This window comes from Plecotus auritus (assembly GCF_963455305.1).
Source record: "Plecotus auritus genome assembly, chromosome: 3".
NCBI classification, from domain to species: domain Eukaryota; kingdom Metazoa; phylum Chordata; class Mammalia; order Chiroptera; family Vespertilionidae; genus Plecotus; species Plecotus auritus.
In genome coordinates this window covers 228,024,558-228,048,214 of record NC_137772.1, presented here as the reverse complement: position 1 = coordinate 228,048,214, position 23,657 = coordinate 228,024,558, and the positions used below count along the sequence as shown (strand labels likewise).

The 23,657-nt window shown below is 58.8% G+C and overlaps 1 protein-coding gene across 4 annotated transcripts in view; it reads right to left on the bottom strand.

Annotated features, from left to right (window-relative positions):
• Nucleotides 1–4,523: 4,523 nt before the first annotated feature.
• The window catches only part of SHANK3 (SH3 and multiple ankyrin repeat domains 3), a gene marked incomplete at its 5' end in the record, with an annotated part of 48,304 nt that continues 29,170 nt past the window's right edge, over nt 4,524–23,657 (bottom strand). For 2 of the 4 annotated variants that reach the window (XM_080659140.1, XM_080659141.1), the window contains 4 exons: nt 4,524–6,974; nt 14,296–16,540; nt 21,206–21,290; nt 21,799–21,929. In XM_080659140.1, the coding sequence (XP_080515266.1) occupies nt 6,383–6,974; nt 14,296–16,540; nt 21,206–21,290; nt 21,799–21,929 (3,053 nt within the window). In that variant the 3' untranslated portion in view covers nt 4,524–6,382. Of the gene's footprint in view, nt 6,975–7,835; nt 7,979–14,295; nt 16,541–21,205; nt 21,291–21,798; nt 21,930–23,657 lie in introns of those variants that run through there. The other 2 variants (XM_080659143.1, XM_080659142.1) reach the window with 2 other exon arrangements.

The following is a 23,657-nucleotide window of genomic DNA, read 5'->3' as shown; positions in this document are numbered from 1 at the left end:
TCTCACAGGTTCCCCTGGGTGAGGGGGACTCACGTGCAGCCCCTCCCTTGACCCCAAATCTGGCCAGGATCTTCAAGGTCCCACTTCATCTGAGATGACAGAGCCTGCCTTCCTTAGCCCGCTGGGGAGTCCACAGGTCTCATATTCTCTACCTGAGTGTATTCTGGTCTCCTTTCTGAGACCTACATGCAGCAAGGTGGTGTCCCCGATAATTGTCAGGAATTCTCATCACAGTTACCTGAATATCACTCAGTACCCTTTCTTTTTTAAAAATATGTTTTTATTGATTTTAGAGAGAGGAAGGGAGAGGGAGAAAGAGATGGAAACGTCAATGATGAGAGAGAATCATCAATTGGCTGCCTCCTGCACACCCCCACCGGGGATTAAGCCGAACCTGAGCATTTGCCCTGACCCGGAATCAAACCTCCTGGTTCATAGGTCAACACTCAACCACGGAGCTACGCAAGTCCTGGAAGTATCCTTTCTTCTGATTGTCAGGAGACAGCATCTCACCCACCAGGGATAACCAATGCTCACCTCACCTCACACACCTGAGTGTTAAAAAGTGTCACCTGGCCCGGCTGGGAGTTACACCAGGGAGTTATTGTCTCTCCTCCCTGAATATTGGAGTGTCTCTTTCCTTCCATGTCAGAGCCAAAGGCCTTCTCTCCACCACCTAAGTGTAATTTCGTCACATCTCTCCCTGAGAACCAAGTCTCACGTGCTCCACCTGAATGGCAGAGGTGACGTCTCACCGAGATGAGTGCTCTGAGGTTCCAACCGCCTCATGCAGTGTCGGGATCCTCAACCCCACCTGGCTGCCAGGAGGTCTCCCATCCACTCCCTGAGTGCAGTCTCATCTTCCTGCCGGTAGGTCGTGAGCTTTTATCTCTTCCTGAGCATCTCGAGGCCCTGCCTGAGGGTCGTGAAACCTCATGGCCCCTATCTGTGGGCAAGGGGTCTTCTATGCCACACTTGAGTGTCCCAACGCTGCCTCTCCTCTACCTGGTGTCAGGGGATTCCATCTCTTCTGTCTCTATCTAGAGGTTCCACCTCCTCTCTCTAAGTGACTAGGGGTCTCATCTGCCCCACTTTATATAAAGATGTCTCATCTCCCCTACCTGAGCATCCTAAGGTCTCACCTCCCCTACCTGAGTGTCGGGCATGTCCACTCTTCTATTTGTCAGGACATCTCATTTTCTCTAGATGAGCATCCCCAATCCTCTCTCTCGAGGGTCAGAAAGTCTCCTCTCTCCCATTACTGGGCTGGAACATCTCATCTCTGTTTCCCAGAAAGTGACTTGGCTTTGTCCACAACCCCCCCCCCCCCCCCCCCACACACACACACATGGGTGTGGCAGGATGCACCACCCAAGTCACTTGAGTTTGGACCAGCATTGTTTCTCTTTCTTCCTAGCAAAAGTCTTGTTTCCCGGGATGACAGGTCTCAATAATCATAATCAACTCTTTGTGTCATGAGATTTTTATCTCTGCTGCCTGCATGTCAGGCGGTCTCCCTCTCTTCCACCTGAGTGTGTGGGGGGCCTGTCACCCTTATGTCAGCTTCAGGGCTCTCAGGCACCTCTCTAAGAGGATCTCTTACTTCCCAGATCTGAGTGTCACAGGACGTGGGTCTTCCACTGGAGTATCAGGAGGCCACATCTCCCCTCTGCAAGAGTCCACTGTCTTTTTTCTCCTCCTCCCACCCTTCCTTCCTTCCTTCTTTCTTTCCTTCCTTTCTTCCTTTCTTTCCTGCTTTCTTGTTTCTTTCTTTCTTTCCCTCTACATCAGGCAGTCTCACCTCCTCTATCTGAAGGTCAGGAGGTCAGGAGTTTTCACCAACCTGAGTGTTAACAGGTTGCAGTTCACCGAGTGTGAGGAGGCCTCACTTGTTTTAAATCAGTGTTAAGATTGTGCTTGATCAAGTAACCAAAAAAAAAAAAAAAAAAAAAGTCTTTGGAAATATCCTCCTATATAATAAAGAGGTAATATGCAAATTAACCCTCATGCCCTCACAAGATGGAGATGGACCTTTTCACGCTGACTGGCATAGAAACCGACCAATCAGAACCAAATCTGGGTGAACTGCGAGGAGCCAATGGCTGCCTAGGAGGCGGAGCTTTTGATGCTGACTGACTGGCATAGAAACCAACCAATCAGAACCAAATCTGGGTGAACTGCAAAGGCAGAACCTAAAGTGGGGGATGAGGAGGGGTTTTAAGGGCAACAGCTGTTTGGTTTAAGGTGTAAGAAAGCAGTTCAATTTTTTAATGACCAGTTTGACAGTATGGTACATATGGCTGGCAGTCCAGATATAGGGATTATGTATTTTTGTCTGCCAAGAGCATCTCCTCCTGCTGAAAAAGGCTCCCCCCTATTTAAGCAATCCTATCATATATAATCTATCTATACTAATAAAAGGGTAATATGCTAATTAGACTGGGTCAACCGGCCATCTTCCAGACATCCGACTTCCTTCTGGAAAAAGCCATGGTGGTGGGGGCCGAGGCAGAGGCAGTTAGGGGCACTCAGGCCAGCAGGGGAGGGCAGTTAGGGGAGATCAGGCAGGCAGGCAGAGGCAGTTAGGGGTGATCAGGCAGGCAGGCAGGTGAGCAGTTAGGAGCCAGCGGTCCCAGATTGTGAGAGGGATGTCTAACTGCCAGTCAGATGTCCCCCAAGGAGTCCCTGATTGGAGAGGGTGCAGGCTGGGCTAAGGAAACACCCCTCTACCCACCCCATGCACGAATTTCGTGCACCAGGCCACTAGTAGTTATAGAAATGGCAATAAAAATTCATAGAGTCGATATTACAGTTTTGACTGTTAAAGGAAAGCCAATTCAGGTGTTTTTACAGGATTTTGATGGGCATAAAATTGATATGGTATTTAGATCCATGAGAATAATTTACCAGAATGATGTAACCACTTATTTTAAATGTTAAAATGTACACTTTTCTGTAAATCACAACTTTACAAGTATTTAAATATAGGATCAAAACGTTGTATATAAACTTTGAAATGAAGAGCAGGACCCAGTTTTTCAAAACATTGAGGGTTATGCAGGAACAGGGTTAGACAACCCATCGTCTGGATTCCACAGAATAATTGTTTGACTCTGCAGAGCAACGCCCACTCCTGGTTCTAGAAGGGGATGCCAGGCATCCTACCTCTTGAATGTCCCCTGGTGCAAACCTTGAGGTTCTGACTCTCTTCGGAGGCCTTGGGTGGCTTCTGACCTGCAAGGCCATTTGTCCTCTCCTTCATACCCTTACAGAGCCAAGGCCATGCCACCTCCGTGGGAGCTGGCTCCACCGCTCCTGCTCTTCCCTCCACTGCTGTCCCATCCCGGAGAGACCAGCTCCAGGTGTAGCTCAGAGACCTGTCTCCTGGTGCCCAGCACTCGGCCCCAGCAGGGGTCAGGGTCCCCCCTATACCCCACACTGAGACTTCCTTCATGGCCCCTTCTGTATGATGAGCAGTTTCTAACTTGAAAATGAAACAAAAAATTTGAAATTGTGGGGTTTACTAGACAGATGGCAAGCCTCTTGAGGTAAAAATGCCCAGCAGTCACGGTCTCTGCCTCAGCAGGGCCTTCCTCACCTTCCCCACGAGGCCACCCAGACCTTTGCTGGCTCCCAAAGTACCTGTGCCCCTGCACCGCCTCCGGGCGGAGACACAGAGTCCACCCCTCATCTCTCCGCTGGCTTCTCTCCACCACCCACACTTACTCCCTCTGCGACCGGCACACGACCCTGGAGGCATCTCCCAACGGCCTCACCTGGCTTGGTGAGAACCTGAGTCAAGGTCGACGTTTCTCATTGTCACGTTCACGCTGCACCTTTACACAGTGTGGCCAGACTCTACACCCACAACCCCTCCTGCAACCCTCTGGTGCCCAACTTCTCTGGCATATCAGCTCTGCAGACCTGGCCCTCTCAGCCTTGGACCCTGTAGTCTCCACCTCTGACTCCCTGGGAAGTGTCCACCCACTCACCTCTGTTCATTCTCCTTCCACCCATTAGGCTGGCCACCCCCACCAGGTGCCACCCAGAACCTGCCACATCATGGGCCGTGGCATCTGGCTGCTTACCTGTCAGCTTAGGGAGAAGTGAGACCTGGGCATGGGCAGCAGCCTTGGGGGCAGGATGACAGGGACAGACATGGGAGGGCTGACAGGCAGGAGCAGCAGAATGAGAAACTGGGCTCTAGGAGGAAAAGAGGACAGACAGGGCCCCAGAGGACAACCGGACTTCCAGCTGGGGACTGGCCAATGAGCAGAGAGGAAGCTTCCAGGAGCACAGGCTGAGGTCCAGTGGGACTCAGAGAGATGCAAGGAGCCCTGGCATGAAGGTTGGTATAGAAACAGGATCAAAGAGGGGGGCTGAGTCATCAGTGCCTGTGGCTAAAATCTCATGCCGAGGCTGGTGGGGCGGGGCAGCTCTGTGACCTAAGGGACAGCAGGGTCTGCGCTCCCAGTATCTCCTAAAGCAGGCAACTGAGAAACAGTTTCATTTCTTATAAATTTATTACATAATAATATTATAATAATTATTATCAATAATAATAATAATATAAGAAACATAGATCTCTGTGGGGTGTATCACAACATCAGGGTCAGGAGGCCTCAGGACTGGAGCAGGGGGAAAGCCCCTGGATGGAACTCCATACAAAAGGAGGGTGAAGCGGTACTGACCCTGTAAAGTTAAAAACCCAAATTGAACGGAACCAAAAACCCACAGGTGAGTGTGAGACCGAGTGTGTATGTGGCAGCCTGTTACAGTCACGGCTGCTGTGTGATCTGGTCTGTTAGTGAAGGGTGGCTGGGTGTGACTCTGCCCAGGGAATGAGGCCGCTGGGCCGGGACGGGGTGGGCGGGCACAGACCGGCGTGCCAGGCCCCTGGGCTGTGAAAATGTTTGTTTTCTGGGTTTTTTATTTTTATTAAAAAAAGCTAGAAATATAAACAGAAACTTGTGAGTGACGTGGATGGAGCTTAGTCCTGACTCCAAACCCTAGGTTTAAAAACATCCCAGGGCCCCCCCACCCCACAGGTCATTGCTGAGTGTGGGGAGTCACAGTAAGGGGGGCTGGGGTGCCCTCGGGGGTCTCTGCTTCTCCCCAGGGTTTACGGTGGCCTGACTCTAGGGGGAGTCTCCCTAGGATCCCCCAGAGGCCTGGTAGGGGGGCGGGCACTGCCTCCAAGGGCCCTGGGTGGCACCCCCAACAGCAGAGCTGGCCAGGCAGCCTGCTCAGGCCAGGCAGGACTCTGGAGGGGCAGGCGGGACAAACGCAGGTCCCAGGGGACAGGGGGGCCTCGGACTTTCTTTGGAAGCGGAGGGGGTGCTTTCAGGCATGCACCCTGCACATGCTCCTGAAACCCTTGCACTGGTTCAGGGCCCGCTCCCCACTCAGGCACACACGGGGCTCCGAGGCACTCAGTCGCACCCAGAGTTTCACACAGTCACACGCTTGCACACACACAGGCGGGACAGGAGACTGTGGGGTCTGAGGCAGAGGCTTCTTTGCTGAAGTTGCCCAACAATGTGGGGAGGAGGCTAGGCTCCTCCTGGGGAGGGACCCCGTGAGGGAGATGGCTGGGAGCAGGTGCCAGGGCCCGTCCCCACCCCTGGCGAGGGTCCCCCAGGCCCCCAGACCTTGCTAGTGCCCTGCAGGCCTGGCTGCCCGCTGCCCCTCCTCCACGCAGCACCGAAGGGTCGTCGGGCACGCTAGAGCTCAGTGAGGGGAGAAGGCCGAGGCAGGGCCCCAGGGCGGCTACTAGGACCCTGGCCAACCCCAGACCAGCTGGAGCATCCTCCGCCCACGTGGGGTGGCAGTGGCAGTGAGGGGCCAGAGATGGAAGACTGGACAGCCACAGCGGAACCAGTAGGAGGCTGGGGGGGCAGGAAGGGAAGCTATTAAGGACAGAGATATTTGTTCCTTTTCTCGTTCCAAATATAGAGTGGATTAAAATATGCAAAACGGGGGGCTCCTTGGCCCCCAACCGAGAACCCCAATGTCTCCCCCCTCCCCCCGAGTCACCAAGGTGTGTCCTGACCCCTCGCATGCTGGACTAGGTCCCCCCTCTGGGAGCAGCCTCCGGAAGCTGTGTGGGAGCCGGTCAGGCTGGAGACCCCCCAACCCTTCCGGCTCCACCCTCCCGTCCCCACTTCCTGACCGTGTGCTGGGTTGGGGCTCGCCGGCCGTGGGAGGGCGCTAAGCAATGTACAGGGCAAGTCTCCGAGCCACGGCAAACAGGACGATTCATGCAACATTCCTGGCCCGGGCGCCTTAGTGGGGGGCAGGGGCCGAGCCCGCGGCCCGGGGTGGGGGTGGGGGTAGGGGCCCTGCCCGCAGGGCGCGGCCGGCGCGTGGAGGGGGTGGGGCGTCAGCTGCCCTCCAGCTGCCTGAGCGCGCGCTCGATGTTCATGCGGTGGCCCACGCGCGTGACGCCCAGCTCCACGAAGTCGTCCTTGGTGAGGGCCGGCAGGTGCGCGCCCTCGATCTCGTGGTCCTCGAAGCGGTCGCGGTGCTCGCCCAGGTGGATGCTCTCCAGCCAGTCGCCCACGTCGAACTTGCTCCACAGCTGCAGCGGCTTCTGCTGGAAGGGCCTGCGCGGGCCGGGGCCTCCCGGGCCGGGGCCGGGGGTGGGCGAGGGCAGCGGCGAGGGCGAGGGCGAGCGGCTGCGCGCGCTCACGCTGCGCACCACGAAGCGCACCTCCTTCGGCTCGTGCGGGATGGAGAGGCTGGACGACTTGAGGATGGTGGGAGGCGTGAGGCCGAAGGGCCGCCCCGCGCCCCCCGCGCCCGCCCCCAGCCCCTCCACCCGCTCCAGCGACGCGGGCTTCACTGGGCTCGGGGCGCGCCGCGCCAGGGGGTAGCGGCCGCCGGGCCGCACCTGGAAGGAGGCCCCGCCGCCCGGGCCCCCAGGGCTGCGCTGCGCTGAGATGGAGCTCAGCTCACCGAGGCTGCTGAAGAGCCTGCGGAGGGAGAGGGGTCAAGGCCAGGTAAGGGGCGCCAGGCGGGGTAGAGAGGGCTCAGGGGAGCGGGGTCAGTGGCCAGGAGGATGTTCAGAGGGGGCTGGGACTGGTGGGGTAGCCTTAGGGCCAAAGGAAGCAAGAGGGTGGGATGGCCATGGTTTTCCCCCGCCATTTGTTTGGGTCCCAGGTGAGAACCAGTGCCATGCTGGTGTGGGGGGAGGACCCCTAAACTGAGTGGAATGATGAGAAAGAAAACCAGCAGCCCCCTCCACTCCACAGGGGCTCCGAGACCCGCCAGCCCACCAGAGGAAAGGCAGCCTCTCCTGGCAAAGGGCTGCTGCCCATCCACCCGGCCCTGGAGGGGGAGGCTCTGGCAGAACCCTCCCCAGTCCCCATACAGCTCTGCTCTCAGGAGACCCAGAGCAACCTGGGCTGGCTGCAGGGAGCTGCGTAGTGAGAAAGGCTGGCTGTGGCTGCAGCACGAGCCTGAACAAGCCCGTGACACCAGACAGACCACGCGGACAAGCAGCACGTGCAGGGCAGGCCTGAGGCAGCGACACCATGACACTGTCTCCCTGCACAGGCCTGCACACGGCAGCAGCAACAGCATCCACACGTGTCAGACATGCAGCAGCAGTGGCAGGGACCTGCTCATGACAGGGACGTAGCACATGTGTGCGGGCATGCACACGCACACATACACACTCACACAATCGACAGATGGTACCTCACTTCCCAACATCATCTGGCGGGACCCTCCAGTCCCCCACCAGCGTGGCCGTGGCGGGAGGCCTGCCGGGGGACTCCTCCAGAAAATGCCCCTCCCATGACCCCCCCCCCCTTCCATCCCCTAGTGTGGCCAGAAGCCTCAGGAGACTGCCAGGGGCCCTGCAGCCCCGCGAAGCAGAGCAGAGCGGAGACCCGGCGGCCAGGTGCAGCGCATGGACAGAGGCATGGGATGAGCATGCTCACTTACACAGCCGGCGCTCAGGACCACCGCGCAGCTAGACAGAGCAGCCACATGCAGATGGGCAGGAGAGAGCAATGAGAGAGAGTGTTAGCAGCCCGGCCCACACAGCAGGCGCACGGCCCAGTCACGATCACAGTCAGGGCAGCCAGGGGCAGGGACCCCTGGCCGGACACCCAGTGAGGGAGGAACTCCAGTGCAGTGGGCCCAGGTGTGATGGGGGGAGGGGGCAAATCTGAAGCTGCTGGGGGTATGGGGGGAGGCCAGACTGGGGCAGATCTGGCTGGCTCCTGGTTTGCCTGAGACCTGTTCTCTGATTTGTGAGGTACAGACCACAGAGTCCCACCCACAGGCTGTAATGACCACCCCCGGCCAGGCTCCAACCCCGAGTACAGCAAGTGCTCAGCAGACTTCTGGTACCTGATGTCTCGTGTGCCCTCACACTCGACTCTGCTCCCACCCCACCTGCCTCTGCCTGGCTAAGGAATCCCCTCGGGGCACCCCCACCCATCTCGTGCCGTCCTGAACTGGCACCCATCGCACAGCATGGGGTGCTCTCAGCATCCAACCTCCCCTTAAAGCAGGTTTTGTCTTTTCATCTCCCACCTGAGCAGGGCAGCCTCTCCCTGGAGACATAGTCCTGTCCCTCCTTCCACTGGCCCTCTCAGCCTCTTTCCCTACCGTCTCCTCCCAACTCCTTCGACCCAGAGCAGAGCCTCTTGAAGAGGCCAGACCATGCCCTCCACCCCAGCAGAAAGGAGCTCCAAGGACCCCTGGGGTGGGCCCAGGGAACAGACACCAACCAGAGGCCCCTGTCCGACCACAGCTGATGTCCATGGCACCGTGGAGTGGCAGAGGCAAGAAGAATGTCCAAGGGGGCATTGCAAGGGGGTGATGGGTGCCAGGGGTAGTGACCACTAGGGAGGGGGCAGTGCTGGGAAGATGCTAAGTGGCCTGTGGGATTGGGCCCAACACAGGCACCCCCACCAGGGCCCTCTCACAGCAACCCTAGCCTGGGACAGAGTATAATGATGACTTGGTGGGATCACAGCCAAGCTGCAAAGATGGTCTGTGCGGGCAGTGCTGGAGCCCTCCTGCCTGACGGGTGAGCCGGAGGCCTAGGGTGAGGATGGGCGGGCTCCAGAGTACCTGGGGAGACTCTCCCTTGGAGAGGTGCTGGGTACAGGGAGGTGGGCACTGGCCAGAGACGGGCTGGTGCCAGGAGGTACTTCAAGTGAAGGACTGAAGTGTTATGTGCCACCAGGCTGGAGTGGAGGGAGAGGGCCAGCACATGCCTAAGGCACCCAGAGCATCTTGGAGGCAGGAGGCCTAGAGGAGTGGTCCAGGGAATGGTCCAGGGCACAGCAGGAGTGGCTGGGGCACCACCGCCCAGGTGTCTGCTTCTCCTTCCCTTCCTGTTGGGGACAGGGAACTGCCCACATCGTTCCTAGGGCAGGAGTCCCAGCCGTGTCTGCACACCCATCACTGTCCATCACCCCTCTCAGATGTCTGACTGCCCCCCAGCCAGGCTCCAACCACACGTGGCCATGCCACAGCACCTACCAGCCTCCCACCCTCTTAACACACAGTCCCATCTCTCTGATGCCTTGGCAGCCCTCCTCCAGGCGGCTCAACCAGGCTCGAAGCATCTCTCCCAGCGTCTGGATCTTGTACTGTCCTGCCTCATGACACCTCAGCCAGTGAGGTCTGGCCAGGCTGCCAGCAGGACCCCTTGCTGACCTGTGCACCCGCTGCCTTTTATGGTGTCCTTCCCCCTACCCTTCCTCCCTACTTGGGTTTCCCAAGCTGCCCATTTACTTGGCACTTTCTCCCCCATCTTTGCTACAGCCAATGTGCCCAAGAAGGCCACATGGGCGGCCAGGCCAGTCTGGGTCTCCAAACATGCTCTTCCTCCACCCAGTCCTCCCCATACTAGGAGCCTGTAGCCACCATTGGCATCCCCATGATTTCAACCTCATGGCTGACAGTGCCCAGCTCCCAGCAGTAACCCAGCCCTGCTCCTTGGCCCCAGCCACCTGTGAATCCAAGGTCTCACCCAGGACCTTGCATCTCACTTCTTCACAGCTTCCCTGAACTCGTGGTACCTGACACAAAGCCAAGAACACAGATGCACTGAAAAAGTGACACCAAACAAAAATAACGTGATTCCCAGGCTTGACTACTTGTGGGCCGTTGGTGTCAACAGGCCAGAACACATCCACACTCTGGCCTGGCCTCTGCCTTGGGGCTCTGGGGCAGCGCTGAGGCAGGACAAGCAACAACCTGAGGCCTTGTTGTGTGGGAGCCTCCTTTAGGGAGATAAGTCTGAACAGAAGCACAGAACTAGACACAGGCTTGTAAGCTCCACCCACTCCAGTCACAGTGCCCACCCCTGCTGACGACTCCAACCTTGACATGCTACAAACGTCCCTACACTCCCTCATCTGTAGCCCCTTCCCAATCCCCCGTCACATCTCCTGGGGACACACTGCATATGTCCCAACCTCATGTCACCTACAAGGACATCCTGGCCCCAGCGCCCCCACTCCGGCCAGCTCACAGCAGGTGTCTGTCCACGTTTCAGAACTAGCCCTGCAGTCACACAGGGTTTCCTCCAGATCCCTGTCACACGTGTGAGCAGGACGGGGCCCAGTAGGGAAGGGTTTCTTCGGCATCACAGGAACTTTTGTGAGGCACTAACTAGTGATCTACTGAAGAAGCTGACAGGCGTGAGACTACAGCACACAGCACATCGAAGGCATTAAGTACTGCAGGAAAGAAACCTTTTAACTTGGTGTTTCCCAAACTAAGTCACTACAAACTGTCCCCTATAAAACCAGATGTGAGGGCCATACGGCTGTGAAACAGCCACAGCAGAACTGAGTGTTGCCGCGGGGCTCAGAGACGCTGTAGACCCCATCCCACTTGTGGGGTCAGATCTGACCACGGAGCCTGGAAGACAAATGGATCTCAGGCAGATGGGGCCTCAGAGACAATGTGGGCTCTGAGCAGACAAGCGTTCTGTCCCCCAGGCTAGACCCAAAGCTGGGATCACAGAGCAGGTGGATGGCCTGGTATCAATGTCCCCCAACCCAAAGGTCCTGGACCTCCCGGGCAGTACCCAGCAGCTGCATCCTCCATCTTCACCCGAAAAACAAAGAATGCCCCCAGCAGATGGGGGTCGATCATTTCCACAAGTTACCAAGCTTCAGATCCATGACACATGGGGCGGCTGAACTCGCCCAGAAAGATCTCAGGCCACTGAGTATCTTGTGGCTAAAGGACATCAGAGCCTGGACTGAGCCACCCACTGAGTGGGAAAGGTGGGCAGAGAGGGGCGTGTCTGACAGGTGAGGACAGAGGTAGTCTAGAACACATGTGGGACTGGGAGGAACAGTCCTGGGAAGGAGAGAGCCTCCCTGGACATTTGTCTCCAAGGCAGGATCAGCAGAAGGGTTGTCACTGAATGAGAAATGACTGCCAGACTCTGGCCAACACTGGCTGTAGGAGAAGAGCAGCCCCGATGGGACCCAGCCACTGCCAGCGACGGGGAGCGTGATCCCGTGTACCACAGCGCCCTGTGCACATGGCACACGGCACCCTGCTCCAAGGGCAGAAAGGGGAGCAAAGGGAGAGGGAGGAAGTGCAAGCAGGAGCCCAGGGAGATGCGGGGGAGAGGCAATTTCAGGCACCTGGCAGATTGGGGGCACTGAGTGGGCTCGAGTGCAGTGATTTCAGAGCACGTGTGCACTGGTTACACACTCCTGATAAGCAGTGCCGACCACAGAATGGATGCGTGCGCTTCTGTGTGAGACGACTGTGCATAAACCCCAAGTCTGTCGCCAGGAGGGTTTTGGGAACAGAGACTCCCAATGGTGGACAGAGAGTGGACAGAGAGCAGGACCCAGGTCAGACAGATGCCACCACCTCCTGGCTGGAATGGATTCTTCAGAACATCAGTTCTCCGGTAGCAGAGTGGCTGCAAGGATGAACGGAAATGGCACGACATCTTCTCGGGTCGCACCCAGCATGCATTTCCCCACAAGGACTCGAAAGTTAGCCTGGCTGCACGCTGGGAGCCAATGACAGCAGAGCCATGAGAGCCTGCCAGGCTGCAGCCCTGGGCGTGGAGCTTCGCAGGCGGTGTTGCCTGCCGCCCCCACCATTTCACAGGCGAGGCACCACGGTTCACAGTGTCTACGTGGCTTGTCCAAGATGACAGCTCTCAGATGCAACCTGCTGAGGGTTGAAATCCAGGGCCATGTGACCCCAAGTTGATGTCAGGCAATAAAGTGAGTTACCGAAGTTGGTGAGGGCCATGTCACAAGGATGTCTGTTGTGTTAGGCTGTCTGGCACCTGTACCTCTGGTAACAGCACCTGACTTTCCCTGGAGAACCTCCCTCCGTCCCTCTCAGCGCCAGCTCACTAACGGGGTGGACTCCATGCCCAGGCTTCTGGGACAAGCCTGGCCGATGACAGCCGTGTCTCCCTGGCCCCAGTGACCGGCTCAGGGGAGAGCAGGGAACCATGGGAAGCGAATCAGAAGCTGGAATTCTGCAGGAACTACTGAGTGAAGGAGGCTCACTTTCCAGTGGGTGCAGAACAGATGGGATGCAAAGAACGTGCCTCCCCACCCCATGTCTGAGAAATGAAATGAGCACAGGGTCCTGGCACAACCCAGAGCCAGGGGACAAGAGCCCCTGATGCTGACAGGGGAGAAACACTGGGGATGACCTGTGGGACGGTGAGTTCACAGAGGGGCAAGTAGGAAGAGGCCAGCTGAGCAATCCCTCCCCCTGCCCTGTGACAGCCCAGCCGTCCCACGGGAGCCAGCACAGCAAATGGCAAGATCTGGGCTCGACCACCAGTAAATCTGAGCCACACGTCTGTCCTGTGGGGTTTGTCCTGAGCCACCTCCCTAGACCTCAGAGCACAAAAGACAGCACTTGCATTGGGCTTCATGCTTTCATCTGTTTAGCAAACGTTTATTGAGGGTCTGCACTGCACCAGGCACTGTGCTACCCACTTTAAATGGCTTTGATCGGGACCAAGGGGTACAGAGGGAGAAGCAGAGAGGATGAGGGGAGGGGCGGGGCAGGGGGGGCGGTTGAGGCTGATCAGAGAAGCCCACACCTCCAGGTCCTGGGCCTGCAGAGGCCTAGCACCCCAGCTGCTCATCCCAGCTGGATACCGGCCATGCTCACAATGCCTGCTCTGAGGGCACTTTCAACACTGCCCTGCCAGGAAAGGGGCTTTCACATGCCACTGGGAGATGGAAAAGGAGAGAGGGTCCCAGAGCAAGCCCCTGGGGTGAAAGGAGCAGGGCCACACTCCTGGTCCTCCGCCAGGCACTGGGAGCTTCCCAAGCCCCCACTCATCTTTTGAATCCTGAATTGGAAGAAGGCAGATAAGACAAGCCTTGTGAGTGACATCTCAACCCTCACTGCTTCGTGAACTCTGCCTTCCAAGTGGATAGGAAAGGGCTGGCTACATTGGTCACGGTAACAAGAATTGGGGGGGGGGGGCGCTTAGGGTCAAAGAAGGGTCAACCAGTGACCAGCTCTGCCTCAGACCAGCACCCACGGAGCCACAGGGGTCGCCATGGGGGCAAAGCCAACCAGGGCATAGTGTGGCCCCTTCAAGTTCCCACCTTGGGCAGGAGGTGGGAAAGTAAGACAGAGAGAGGGACGGGGAAGGTCAGAGAAAGCAAGAGGCCAGATGAAGGGAGCAGGGAGATGGAGTGGCTTCCATCTAAGGATGGCTTCTCCATGCACCTTCAAGACCCCACAGTCTGTGTCTAAGAGACTCTGAGCTGGTGCTGAGACAGAAATGTTTCTGGGACAGAAAACAAAAAGTTGGTAGTGGGCCCCCAAAGAACAGGACACAAGGCAACACACAAGCTACAGGAAGGTGGTCCCGGCCACATGGCAGCCACATGGCACAGGGGGGAGGACTCAGAGCCATAGGGAAGCCAAACAGCAGGGCAGGGAGGTGCGACTCTGGACTGGGCCACAGATGCCCCTTAATGGAAGAGCAGCTTTGGTCCAGGGTGAGGGAGAGCTGCAGGAACTCCAGGTGGGAGCCTCCAGGAGAGCTGTGGAGCGGGGCCTCACCCGCAGCCTGGACCTTCGTCAGTTACCCTGCTCCCACTCCCAGCACCAAAGGGGTGGGGAGAGCAGCAGCCCTGACACTTCAGATCCCCTGAGCGAGCCTCCTGCCTCAGACAGACGAAGCAAGGCCAGATGAAAGACGGAAGACAGGCAGGGGTGGGACAGAGGGAACTATGATGGACAAGAGGCAGACAGGGAGGCCCGTGGACATGGGACAGGACCCTCCCCAGCTGCCCTGCTCACCGAGCTGCCGCGATGGGCGACTTCTTAGAAGGGTCCAGCAGGCCGCCCAGGCCACTGGCTGGCTCCTCCCCCAGGGAGCGTGTGTCTTTGTTCAGCTGCTGCAGGCGGGAGCTGAGCTCACTGATCACAGTTGGTTTGTCGTCTTCAGGCCCGGGGAGCCCCCGGCTCTCCATGGGGTCCCCCCACAGCTTGGACCTTCTCTGGAAGAGGTAGCGAGGGCGAGCAGGCCCAGCAGCAGAGGCCAGCCCGGCGGAGGCGGCATGGTGCTGCTGGGCCATGAGCTCACTGTCCGAGGACTGCTTCAGCAGAGGGTCCCTGAAGGTCACCGGCCCCTTCCCCAGTGGGGACTTGAGCTTGGGCTTGGGAGGCACTGGTGGCTTCTCGAGTAGAAAAGTGTGTCCATCAGCGAAGGAGGTGTGGGTGTCAGTGAGCTCCCCGCTCTCGGAGCTCAGGGTGGACATGCTGGACACTGTGGAGATGGTGCTCGTGGTCTCCAGGTGGGGGTCGCTGGAACTGCGTGTGTCCACCTCCTCCACTCCCGAGTCAGCTGCAGACTCAGGGGCAGGGGGCAGCTCACTACTCGCCTTCCCTGAGGCCGGGCCTGGCACCGTGGTGGGTGAGGGACCTGGGCCGGGCAGTGGGGTGGCCAGAAGGAGCCCATTGGCAAACTCTTCGGGGGGTGGCACCAGCCCAATGCGAGCCAGTTCCTCTCTGGTCTCCTCGTCGCTAGAGGACAGCTGGGCGGGAGGCAGGTTCACAGTAAAGACCAGCTCTGGCTCCTCCTCGGAGCTGCCCTGGCCAGGCCCAGGGTCTTTTGGGGCACTGCCAGGGGGCTGTGCCCGTGGGCTAGGCAGGGGCTCTGCCACCACGGCTGACTGTGTGGGTGCAGGGGCCAGCTCCGGAGTGCCCACACGCTCCTCTTCAGTCCCCAGCCCACTGGGCTCCTGCCCGTTGCTGGTGGCGTGGACCACAATGAGGCCGGCGGGCCGCTGAAGGGACGTGTCCAGGACGCTGAGAATCATGGACTTCTTGTCCTCAGGTGACTTCCTCTCCTCTCGGGAGGCCTTCTCAGGCTCCCTGCGCGCAGGCACAGGAACCCAGGCGGGGCTCCTGGGGGAGAAGGCTGGGGAGGCCAGGGCTCCTCGCTCCGAGTCGCGGGCTTGAACATCCACAAACAGGGGCCCAGCCCGGTCGGCGTCAGGGCTGTGCACAGGTGTGGGGGACCGGGAGGGCGTCTGGGAGGCCAGCGCCCGCTCCCGGGCAGCCAGCGCCAAGGCCAGGGGCGAGCTGGGGTCTAAGGGTTTGCCGGTGAGCGGGTGGATGAAGGTGGAGCCGGAAGGCCCAAGGCTCGGGCCGCTGACCAACGGCTTCAAAGCAGAGACCGGGGAGGGCAGCAGCAGGTCACGGCCGGTGGCGGCACCGGCCCCCAGGAGCCGCTCGTCGATGGAGCGGGAGGGCTGCAGGGACGGCAGGTCCGCGCTGGGGGGGCTGCCCTCGATGGCGCCCACCGACAGGAACACGGTGGAGCGGCGCCGCTCCTCCAGCCGCCGGTCCTTGGCGGGGCCCGGGCCCCCGAACGCCAGCCCACTGTCCCCAGGGCTGTAGTCGAGGCCGCCAGGCCGAGGCCCGCGGTGCGTCGGGGAGGGGTCGCGGGTGAAGCTGCCACCTCCCGGGCCCGGGCTGCCCACGGCCAGGCCTGCGCGCTCCTGGGCCTCCTCCACCTGCAGCTGCTTCACCAGCGGGCTCTTGCGGCGCTGTGGCTTGGACGGTGTGAAGAGGCTGGCGCTGAAGGCGCCCAGGTTGGCGTAGGGGCTGTCGGGTTCCGGCGGCCGGGGCCGGCGCTTGGGGCGCTCTGGCGGGGTGGCCGCCGGCGGGGGCCGAGCGTCGCCCACCTCCGGGGCCGAGTCCTGCAGGATGATCATGGAGCGCGCGCGCTTCTGCCGCTCGGGGTAGGGCAGCGGGCCCAGGGCCGCGCCCGCTTCGTACAGGCCTGCGGCCCCTGCACCCAAACGCGCCTCCAGGCCGGGTTTGAAGCTGGAGCGCACCGTGTCGTAAGCCCGGCCCGGCGGGGGCGGCGGCGAGAAGGCGGGGGGCGCCCCTGAGTCGAAATAATAGGGCGCGGGTGGGGGCGGCGGCGCGGTCTGCGGTGGGGGCGGGATGCCACGGCCCTCGCGCCCAGAGTCTTGCATCGATGTGCTCCGCGGGAAGCGCCCCTCCAGCAGGGACGCCAGCTTCTCATCCTCCCCTGCGGACAGAGGGCCCCGTGAGACCGGCCAGGCGCTGGGAGCCGGCGACTTCAGGGAGGCCCCTTGGGCCCCAGCGCCTGCCCTCGGCAGAGGCCGCCCAGTCCGTTTCACCCCAGGGCAGCCAGGGTCCCTCCTAGAACTCAGCGGCAGGTGCTAGCTCCACCAAGGGTATGGGGTCAGGACTGGCACTGGGTTGGGGATTGGCGAGTAGGGGAGACTCAGGGAGCCCAAAGCAGAGCATCTGAGCAAGGCCCAGGATCTGCATCCCAATACCATTAACAGTTTCGAGGGGAGGTTCTTGTGAAGACTGAGGAGAGGAGTCAGTTCAAATACAGGGTAGAGGGAGGCCTTGAGAAAGTACCCAAACTCTGACCACACAACTTGGGGCCAAGACCTGCCCAAACCTGGGACATGAAGGGGTTCAAATGAGACACCCCAGGAGGGTAGGAGCCGGCCCCTAGTAAAGGGGGGGGGGGGAACACGGCGGGGTGCAGGGCTTGCCACCGAATCTGATCACAGCTCAGAACCATAGCCTGCAACCAGCAGGTTTCCGGGAGGGCCTGGGGGCAGCCAGAGGCAGCAGACAAAGGGGTACTTTCTGAGCAGGAAGGATCCACTGCAGACAGGGACAGAAGGGCTGTGGCCAGAGAAGCCACGCCTCTGGCAGGGAGACAGCTGATGCCAGGTAAGGGGGTGCGTGGAGCCTGTCCAGTCCAGGGCCAAGTAGACAGAGGGGACTGAGAGGCTGCCAGTCACTGGGAGGGCAGGAGGACGGACGGAAATGGAACGGCAGGCTGACCACCCAACACGTTTCCGTTTTACTCCCTGCTGGCTGTGCAACCCCAGGCCAAGCCCCGAGCCCCGAGCCCCTCTGAGCTTCAGTTCTCTCCTGGGCAAAACACACTAAAACCCCACTCTGCCTGCCTCGGACATAGTTAGGGCCCAAGCAAGGGCAGGTGAGAGTGCTCAGGGCCCGCGTCTCCCTGCTGCCCACCTGCAGACCGGCAGGGCCTCCTTGTAGGCACCATGTGGACACCTGTGCTGCAGGTGTGTGCACAGAGGCTGCAGGTGTCCACGGCTCAACCCAAGGAGAGTGCATTAATGGCTCTCCATGTCAACACACACAAGTCGCTCACGAGTACCTTTTGGGGATCTGCCACCTGGCCTCCCTCTGGACTGGGTGGTATTTTTATGAACTCACCAAGATGCCTCTTGCCTGTCCCCAACCGCCTCCCCCATTAGCCAGCCAGCACTCACGCCAGGCCGCCTACGCCTATTTGCTTCTTGGCCTGCTTAACCGCTCTCGTATCCCCGGCTCAGCACGGGTGAACTTTGTGTAGAGGCCTTACTGTCTGACGTCCCTTAATCTCTCAGCAGTTCAGCTTCCTCATCTCAGGGGCACTGCCCTCCCCCTCCCTCCCCCATTGTGGGCCTGTGTGAGGTGGAGCCATTTAGAGCTTACAGCACAGGGCTAAGCACCTAGAAGGGACCCAGATGGGACCCAGGTTGTTGTCATCATCATTTCAGGTCTGCCTTCCACCCCCCAGCTGGACACAGGAACACAGTATATAAACACCCACCGCCCGTGTGTGACACAGGTACACAGGGAAAGCCGGTGCCCCTAGAAGCTGCAGGGAGTGTGGTGTGCCAAGTTCTAACTTCAGGTGAACGCAAGTCCCTTGCCTCGGGATGAAATGAGGAATCTGTTCTGATGCCATCTTGGGTGGGCAGAGTCCTCTGCCCAAATAGTAGCAGCGAGCATTGCCCTAACACTTGAGTGCCGGCCCCCAAATGCTAGACCAACACCACCGAGCACAAGCAGTGGCCCAGTGTTCAGCTCAGTGCAGCCCCTGGGGGAGTCTCAGAGCAGCCCTGGAGGTAGGCAGGTACTAGGTGGTCCCCACATTTCCACATCAGGACCCTGAGATTTCAAGGACTGGACCGTGTGCCCAGGGCCACACAGCCAGGACAAGGGGCGGGTACTCCAGGAGTCTGGTAACTTGTTCGGCAGGCCAAGGAGAGGGGTCAAAGACGAGCACCTTTTGCCCTGCTGGTGTTGCTCAGTGGTTAGAGCACTGGCCCATGCACCGAAAGGTCTCGGGTTCGATTCCCAAACAAGGGCACGTGTCTGGGTTGCAGGTTGGAGCAGCCAATGGATGTGTCTCTCTCACATCTCTCCTCCCCACTCCCCCGCTTCCTCCCACTCTCTCTCAAAATCAATGGAAAAAATCCTGGGATGAGGATAAACAAAACAAAATGATGAACCCCTCTCAGCTCATTCATGGCCCGAGCACTGGAAGGTCTGAGAGAGTGGGTGGGAAAGAGCTGCCATCCACATCTGGGCTCATGTCCCAATGGGCAGGCACTTGGATCTGTACCTTTCTGTCCTGGGACTGGGTATAGCTGAGGGACAGCCTCGGGCAGAGTGAAGTCAGGTGGAGAACAGTGCTTCTGGCAGGCCCACGTCAGAGGGAGGCGGAGACAGATGGCCCCAGATGAAGCAGGAGAGGGCTGGGGCCGGTCCCCAAGACCCCAAGGCAATTGGGAGCCCACAGAGGGTCAACTGCAGGGATGAGGGGCGATATCTGCTCTGCAGAAGTCCCCATCTGACCTGTGGGTGGAGCTGGGGAGGGAGGTCTGAAGGACACCAAAGCTGTGGTCCAAGAGCGAGACACTGAGGCCCAGCCAGGCAGGGCTACAAAGCTGGTGAGGAGTCAGGCACAAGGCATTTGAGGAGGCGGTGCACCCCTAATTTGTCAGGGAAAGCAGAGAATAAGGAGGAAACCATGGAGGACTCTCAGGGCTTAGGCCAGTGGGAGGAGGGAGGTACCTCTGAGCTCCAAAGTGGCTGCAGTCTCACCGACCCTCTTCCTCCCCCTTCCACTCCCCCTACAGAAAGGACCCGCAGCAGTCCCTGAAGGACCATGCCACCTATGATGATGGCCTTTATCAGTAACTCACCACATGATCTCCTAGAAACCCCCACTCATCCTGCATTCCAAACTCAGACATGCCCCTCTAGCCTGCCGACACCCAGGTGTGGCTGGTACCCCCTAGTTGTCTCTAACTGGACGTGCTCCTTCACACTCACCACAACTGCCAAACTGAGTTGTCTGCACACATGCCACCTCCCCCAACTAAGCCCCCACACCTGGCCCAGGGTCATCCTAGAGTGGGCATCGATCATCAGAAGTCCTAGGGTGAATGAGGGATTGGGGTTTGGGCAGCTGGTTGGCCAGATGGATGAATAGAAGACAGGTAAGGCAGCTGTGTGACCCTGGGCAAGTCACTTGGCCTCTGTGCCTCAGTTTCGTTGTCAGTAACACAGGTACTATAGTGTTACCTCCTCAGGGTTCCTCTAAGGACTATGTGTGGCACTGAGCATAAGCAGTGTTGGCGTGAGTGCTGAAGGGGCGTTTACTGGTTAACACATGATGGGTGCGGTGAGGTGTACATGGACAGACAGATGGACAAGTGGACAGGTCTGGGGGTAGATGGATGGACAGGTGAGCAGGAGAGGGCACTGGATGCCCAGAAGGATGAGCAGCAGGTAGGGCTTGTCAGATGACCAGGCCCAGGGTCAAAAGAGGACATGGCCAAGTATGGGGCATGACACCGGCTGGAGTGTGATGTCCCATGGAGACAGGTGCAGAGGCAGGGAGACCAAGGACACAGCCTTGAGAAAGTTCCATGGTGGTGTGGTGTGGTCTCCTCCTGGGGGAGGACAGAAGGACCCACCCACATTGGTGTGTGGGGGGCTGGGAGAAACCTGAACATGTGCAGCTGAGAAGTGTCCTACAACTGGGAGAGAGTTACATAGACAAGGGGGCAGGAAGATCAACTGCGAATTGAGGTCCAAAAGAGAGGGCTGGTCACGTGCACCAGGAAGGAACGCCCTGGAAAACACTGGTGACCATGATGGGAGCAACTTCAACTTTAGGTACAGAGCAGCCTTCCCCAGGCTGCAGGCGGGAAACAGAAGACAGAAAGTATAGGTCACTGATCGGCAAACTCATTCGTCCACAGAGCCAAATATCAACAGGACAACGATTGAAATTTCTTTTGAGAGCCAAATTCTTTAAACTTAAACTTCTTCTAACGCCACTTCTTCAAAATAGACTCGCCCAGGCTGTGGTATTTTGTGGAAGAGCCACACTCAAGGGGCCAAAGAGCCGCATGTGGCTCGCGAGTCACAGTTTGCCAACCACTGGTATAGGTGACTCTGGAGAAATGGACTGTGAAGGAAAGGAGAGGTATGGAAGAATACCTGGGGTCTGGGGTAGGGGCAGGTTCAAAGGGAGGGTAGTTTTAGGACCAGAAATATGACATGTACTCAGCCATCCAGCATATAAGACAAGGCCCAGGGATGGGTAGGAGCCGTGGATTGTGAGGGGGGGTACCCACTGGACAGGAAGCCGTAGATGGGTGTGGGGGGAGTCTCAAGGGTCTGTTTTAGTAAAGTATCTCTGGGTTTGCTGAAGGACTGACCTCCCCCCACCCCCAAAATATGTCCACATATGAGATCCCTGGGCTGGGGCCAGGGAGAGGTAGGACTCAGAGGGGAACTGAAAACCCAGTTGAAGGTGGAGAGAGAGGGTCCTCCAGCCCTGTGTCCACCCGGCCCCATTCCCCCCGGCCCCGTGCAGACCCCAGCCCGGCCATACCTACAGACTTGGTCCGTGGAATCCCCTTCCGCAGGGAGCCCGGCAGCTTCTCTGGGCCTGGGAGGCCCTGGCGCTCAAACAGTGACTGTGGGAGTCGGGAGGGTACATGGAGGTTCCGCCCACACTCTTCCTAAGCCTCAGCTCACCATGCACTATGTCCAGCGTGCTGGTGCCCAGGCACCTGCCTCCGTAGCAGGGCCCGGCAGCAGGGCCTGGGCAGAGCGTTGGGCGGGTTGATGCTGAGGTGGCCGGAGCAGACAGCGGCCCTGGGTGTGGCCCAGGTGAGGCTAGGGGAGCAGCCCAGGAAGTGCCCAGTAGGAGAAGTGGGCCAGGGGACAAAGACACATTATGTGGCATGAACAGGGCTGGCACAGAACCTGCCTAAGGCACTGAAAGCCACTCAGCACGTGGTCAACTGTGGCCATTCTGGGGGCTGAAGTGGCCCCAAGTGTCTCCAGGAGTCTGGGGGACCTTCACAACTGCTCCTAGAGTGTGGGGTCCAAATGGTGGGCCCCCACTCCAGAAAATGTGCAAGCACCCATGCTCCACCCAGCCTTCAGCCCACCCCCACACCCAGCCACCCAGCAGCTTACACTGATCTCGGCCGGGGTGATCCTCCGGCTGGTGGGCCGCTGTTTGACGGTGGCCGCTCTCGAGTCAGCATCCGCGATGTCAGGCCTCAGTGTGGGCTCCGCGGCGGCCGCCAGGATCTCATCTAGTTTCTCTGCACAGCCAAGGAAGTGTCTTCTCAGCCACCATGACCTTAAGCAGCCTCCCTGTTCTGTCCTCCCCACAAGGCTGGTCCACCCCGTGCTGAGCCCACCTCAGACCTCTCACTCCCCAGGGCTGCTTCCAGACCTGGGATGGGGGCCCTCACACACCAGAACCCAGGTTCTGCACCAGCCTGCCTCTCCACCCTCGGGGAGGCTCCAGGGGACCCTGGAGACCCCACTCCAGGAAAAGGCCGACTGACCCTTAGCGGGAGGACCCGGACACATTGCTGAGAGCCCAGGGTCTCCCCAAAATTCCGTGTTCTTTGCCTTTCACTTTTCTCCTCGGCACAAGGCATCACTGTCCAGGCCCCAGCACACAGGACAGATCTGAGGTCCAGCAGGTGCCCACGAAAGATGCGAATCAATCAAGAATGAAAGAAAACAGCTGACTGCCCCAGGCTGCTCAGGAAGCAAAAGAACCTTCACCCAGGAGGGAGGTGCCAAGAGGAGGGTATGGGGGACAGTTGGGAGGGACAAGGGGGACCCACAGGGCTGAACGAGGCCTGGGGGAAAGACACTGTGAGGCCTTCTCAAATCCGTTGTAAAAGAAAAGCTGTTTGTTTTTATTAAAGCTGGTTGATGCTCTTCAAAGTGGTTTTTTATGAACAACATGACTTGGAAGTTTTGTTAAACAAACGCGTGTGTCAGAGAGCTATCAGGTCCACCTGGAGAATGGATGGGTCCAGTTGGGGCCAGCCACAGGGTGCAGCAGGGTGCCCAGGGGGCTCTCGTTCAGGAGCCCTGCCCACTCCATCCTTCACTCAGGGGCTGTGCCAACCCTAGAGGCCCATGCGTCAGGTCACCCAAGCGCCCCACGTGGGAGAACATCTGGGGTCAGCCTCGACACCTACCAGCACCTGCCGTCCCACCTCTGCATCCGCCCACAATCACCGTGCAGAGTAGATAAACGCCTGATATGTCCGGCACCCAACCCAGACCAGACCCACCCTGTACACTCACTTTCCTGACTTAACCTCTTTATGACTCAGTTTCCTCCTCTGATGGAACAGCACACAAGCAGCACCTGCCTCAGTGTTGTGAGAACTAGCACATACCTAGAGGTGCCACCACTGTGCCGGCTCTGAGCAGGCACCAAGCACCGAGCACATGTTTGCTACAATCAGCTCCGTAAGCTGCCCTGCAGCCCAGGGCACCCAGCCCGGCCCTAACACGGGCGCTCCACCAGTTTCAACTCACCCAGGCCCAGGTGCAGACCAGGGAGGCCCGTTAGAGGCCCCTTGTTTGTTTTGTAATGAGGTGAATGCCTTCCCTTTGGAGCTGAGACCATTTAGGTCCCAGGAGATTTCCAGAGTGGGAAGCACTTCACCTCTCATCCCACAACCACCACAGGAAGAAGATACTGTTACTGCCCTCATTCTACCCAAGAAGAAACTGAAGCTCTGAGCGATAAATAGCCCAGATCACAGACCCAGTAAGTGAAAGGTCAGACTTAGCTGCCAGGCTGCCCAGAAACCACAGACAAAAAGACAGGTGTGGAGAGAAACACTTCCGTGGGAATCGCAGGACACGTGCTCACCTGAGCTGTGAATTTAGAGGCCACTTGTCCAGGTCCGAACTCAGTCCGAGACCCAACGCCACATGCCCAGTAAGGTAGCTGAGCACAGCTGCTGGCTGTGGGCCACAGGACTGGGCCAGACGAGAATTATTTTCAAATTGGA